Raw genomic sequence first — 4,301 nt, 5'->3', positions numbered from 1 at the left:
ACCTTATGATTTGTACCCCTCCTCCCACAACCTGGTAATTAGTTTCTCATCCACCAAGTTCAAAACAGGAGAAGAAGGGGTGAATGAGCAGGGAATATCCTACTTGATTGACATTATAGGATGAGAGCTTCACCTGATAGGGGTTAAAGTTCTGTTTTCTTTTTGGGACTTTGCTTTGGGTATTTGGTGAGCCTCTCCAATGCTGCTGGTCTCATTTATAGTTCCCTTGACTTGAATGAATGCATTTTTTATGGTGGCATTCTTGGCTTCTAGGAATCTGGAAGTCCAATTTCAACTTCTCTGCTTAGACTTGTTTACCTCTGTCTAAGCAGGCATGTGACCAACTACCTAAGATGTCCTTTCATCCTCCAGTCATGTGACCAACAACTTGTGCAAGAGAACACTACTGTATTAACGCTCATTTTATATTCAGGGATATATGGAATTTCCTCTTGCTGTTGTGAATCCATTTTTCATCAATTCAGTCCCAACCTCTATCCTTCTGGCTCTCAAATTGGTACCCCAGAACTTTGGTCTAAGCTGCAAATGCCATTGTCCATCTTTCTGCTGGATATCATCACAATAAAGCTGTTGCCTTATACTGCTCTCATCTATACTCCCTGCCTCATCATCTCAGATCAAATATGCATAAATCAAACTCTGTCACTTCCGGAAATAGCCATTAGGGTTACTGTGTCTACTATGAGAATGTGTCATCTGCAGACCTTCAGCTGACCAAGGGCTTGAGCTTCTGTGCTTTGAATTCCATGGCTGCATTTATACTGAGACAGCACTTCTCACGGTCTGCTCCCAACCAGTGACTGAGCATGACAAGGATACTGGAACAGGTTTATTCCTCAGAAAACACAGGATTCCTCTGACAGAGGACTGACTCTAGTCTTGGGAGCTTTCCTTGGACCTCTCTTTCCTTCCCTCCTTTACTTGGGGAAGGACTTACATTACAGTCTGAAGGCTCTCTCAACCTCCCTTCCCATTTTCTCTCGTGGCTATTTGCCTGAACAAAACCCTTGCATGTTTAATGGCATCCTGGGTTTGCCTCTCAGGAGGCCTACTGAGCTTCTCACTGACAATCCTCTTCCATCTTCCTTTCCTTCTGATCACTTGTAAGACTCAACTAGCCAGTCTCCTAGTGGTTGTAGCTTGTCTGGTCAATGAGTTGTGAGTGGAAGTGACATATGTCAGCTCCAGGCTAGAATGTTTACATACTGGTGTAAGACCCATCTATGCTCTCTTTCTCTGTGACACATCACCTGATTACTTTCTAGATAGTGGCTGATCTGTCAGCGTGAGTCCCCCAAATGGGGGGGATGTGGAGAAGAAATCCCAGCCAGACCAAACTGGGCATGTAGCAATAGCAAGAAATAAACTTTTGCTATTTTAATCCCTGAGATCTGAAGGTTCACTTTAATGCAATATAACATAGGCCATCTTATTCTCTAGTTATTTCTCCTCCTATGTTCCCTCTCTTGCTAAAAGTCATTCCCAAGCAATCAGGCTTGTCATTTTTATTACATTCCTCTCCCCATGTCTCTTATCGATCATTAGACTGTACTGATTAATCTCCAAAATGGTTCCAACATCTGTGTGCTCTCTTTTTTATTTCCAAAATAGCTCTCACTAGTTTTCATCTATTGCCAACTATAAAATTATATTCATATCTGGTCTCTGATCTTCCATTACTCGTGTAGCTAATCTTTCTTTTGGCACATTAACTGGCCTTGCATATAATGGACACTAAGTCATCAACTACTTAAAACTTTCAGTGTTTGGGGGTGCCTGGGTGGCTCATTTAGTTCAGCGTCAGACTCTTGGTTTCAGCTCAGGTCATGAAGTCATGAGTCATGGGATTGAGCCCATGTCAGGATCTGTACTCAGTGGGGGGGTCTGCTTGAGATTCTCTCCCTCTCCCTCTACCCCTCCCCGTATGCTCTCTCTCTCTCTCAAATAAATAGATAAATCTTAAAAAAAAACCAAAAAACTTCCAGTGTTTGGCTATTGCTGATGAAAAATCTATTATTTCTTAGTAAAGTTTTTAATACTATATCTCCAAACTAACTTCTTAATCATTTTTAACACTCAAATTTACAATCTCATATATTTCAGGCAACTTCCTTAATAGAGGATTCAGCTTTCAGGATAATGTGAATAGTGATCATAACCTCAGTTAAAAAACTCTACAAATGCTAAGATTTATAAATCCTCCTTCAGATTCTGTCTGGGACAGACAGAATCCAGCCATCCCTATAGAAAGCCTTCAAAATTCTGTTCTTTAACACTCAGGCCAAATGAGAAGCTTATTTTAGTTGTTAAATTATAAAGCAGCAATGGGGAATTTCTTTTTTTTTTTCAAGATTTTATTTATTTATTTGACAGAGAGAGACACAGCGAGAGAGGGAACACAAGTAGGGGGAGTGAGAGTGGGAGAAGCAGGCTTCCTGCTGAGCAGGGAGCCCCATGCGGGGCTCGATCCCAGGACCCCAGGATCATAATCTGAGCCGAAGGCAGACGTTTAACGATTGAGCCACCCAGGCACCCCAGCAATGGGGAATTTCTAAATTAGTGATCCAATGTTCTTCCGTTGTGAAATATCCTGACTGCACTTATTTACTTCATAAGAACTTCCAAATGGGGGGGCCTGCTGGTCTGTGGCGAGCCGCGGACGCTGGTCTCTGTTCCGCAGGACGGGGTTTGTTAAGGTTGTCAAGAATAAGGCTTACTTCAAGAGATACCAAGTGAAAGTTAGAAGAAGATGAGAGGGTAAAACTGATTATTATGCCCGGAAACGCTTGGTAATTCAAGACAAAAATAAGTACAACACACCTAAATACAGGATGATAGTTCGTGTAACCAACAGAGATATCATTTGTCAGATTGCTTATGCCCGCATAGAAGGAGATATGATAGTTTGTGTGGCTTATGCTCATGAACTCCCAAAGTGTGGTGTGAAGGTTGGCCTGACAAATTATGCTGCAGCATATTGTACCGGCCTGCTGCTGGCCCACAGGCTCCTAAATAGGTTTGGCATGGACAAGATCTATGAAGGCCGAGTGGAAGTGACTGGAGAGGAATACAATGTGGAAAGCCTTGATGGTCAACCTGGTGCCTTCACCTGCTATTTGGATGCAGGGCTTCCCAGAACTACTACTGGAAATAAAGTTTTTGGGGCCCTCAAGGGAGCAGTGGATGGAGGCTTGTCTATCCCTCACAGTACCAAACGATTCCCTGGTTATGATTCAGAAAGCAAGGAATTCAATGCAGAAGTACATCGAAAGCACATCATGGGTCAGAATGTTGCAGATTATATGTGTTACCTAATGGAAGAAGACGAAGATGCTTACAAGAAACAATTCTCTCAATACATAAAGAACAACGTAACTCCAGACATGATGGAGGAGATGTATAAGAAAGCTCATGCTGCTATACGAGAGAATGCAGTTTATGAGAAGAAGCCTAAGAAAGAAGTTAAAAAGAAGAGGTGGAACCATCCCCAAATGTCTCTTGCCCAAAAGAAAGATCGGGTAGCTCCGAAGAAGGCAAGCATCCCTAGAGCTCAGGCGTGGGCTGCTGAGAGCTAATAAACCAAACCACAGTTTTCTACGAAGATTTTTCAGATAAAGACAATAATAAACTTATTCATCAAGCAGCTGTCTGTGTTAAACTCTTATTAATGAAACTGTTGGAAATAACCTGAAATAAAAAAGCAGAGGAGTTGAAAAAAAAGAGAACTTCCAAATGGGGTATTAAAAAATAACTTCCTTCATTCTGTTTATTAGATTTTCTACAACCATACACTATTTAAGATGATGGGAACTTATTGCCAGCAACAGAGAACTAAGGACCCTCCCGTGTAATTCAGTCACTCAACATATATTTAATAAGCACCTAACACAGACAAGGGATACTGTCTTTTCATACTTGTATCTCAAGCAAGTAGCATCCTGCACAGAATGACCAATAAATAAATGCTAGTTATTGCCAAGCTTTGGAAATGTAAGATCAATTACTCATGGACCCTGCCCACAGTGACCTTCAAATCTTTGGGAGAGACGGTGAAATGAGCACCAAACGGAAATACAAGTACTGTACTGTGAGAGCCAGGGGCAAGGAAAAATGCATTCTGAGAATCCAGTAAGGTTTCAAAGAGAAGAATTCTTCATTTGAGCAATGCCATGATTTTTCACTCTAAGTGAACTGGGGAAAGCATTGCAGAGTGAAACAGGAGCATGGCCAGTATAAGGAGATAGAGAATTGCCTGACATAATTGGGAAACAGAAAATACC

The 4,301-nt window shown here is 41.7% G+C and overlaps 1 protein-coding gene across 1 annotated transcript; it reads left to right on the top strand.

Annotated features, from left to right (window-relative positions):
- Nucleotides 1-2,657: 2,657 nt before the first annotated feature.
- Nucleotides 2,658-3,676, top strand: LOC112815167 (large ribosomal subunit protein uL18-like). The gene has a single exon (XM_073878619.1). The coding sequence runs from the start codon at nt 2,853-2,855 to the stop codon at nt 3,594-3,596; it is 744 nt and encodes a 247-aa protein (XP_073734720.1). The 5' UTR covers nt 2,658-2,852; the 3' UTR covers nt 3,597-3,676.
- The last annotated feature ends 625 nt before the right edge of the window (nt 3,677-4,301 follow it).

This window comes from Callorhinus ursinus, unplaced genomic scaffold (assembly GCF_003265705.2).
Source record: "Callorhinus ursinus isolate GAN/ISIS: 27379988/994484 unplaced genomic scaffold, GSC_fseal_2.0 scaffold30, whole genome shotgun sequence".
Classification (NCBI taxonomy): domain Eukaryota; kingdom Metazoa; phylum Chordata; class Mammalia; order Carnivora; family Otariidae; genus Callorhinus; species Callorhinus ursinus.
This window is presented reverse-complemented; position numbering and strand designations above follow the sequence as displayed.

Excerpts from the sequence above, each read along its gene's own strand:
- LOC112815167 (XM_073878619.1), top strand. The coding sequence starts at position 2,853 with ATGATAGTTCGTGTAACCAACAGAGATATCATTTGTCAGATTGCTTAT.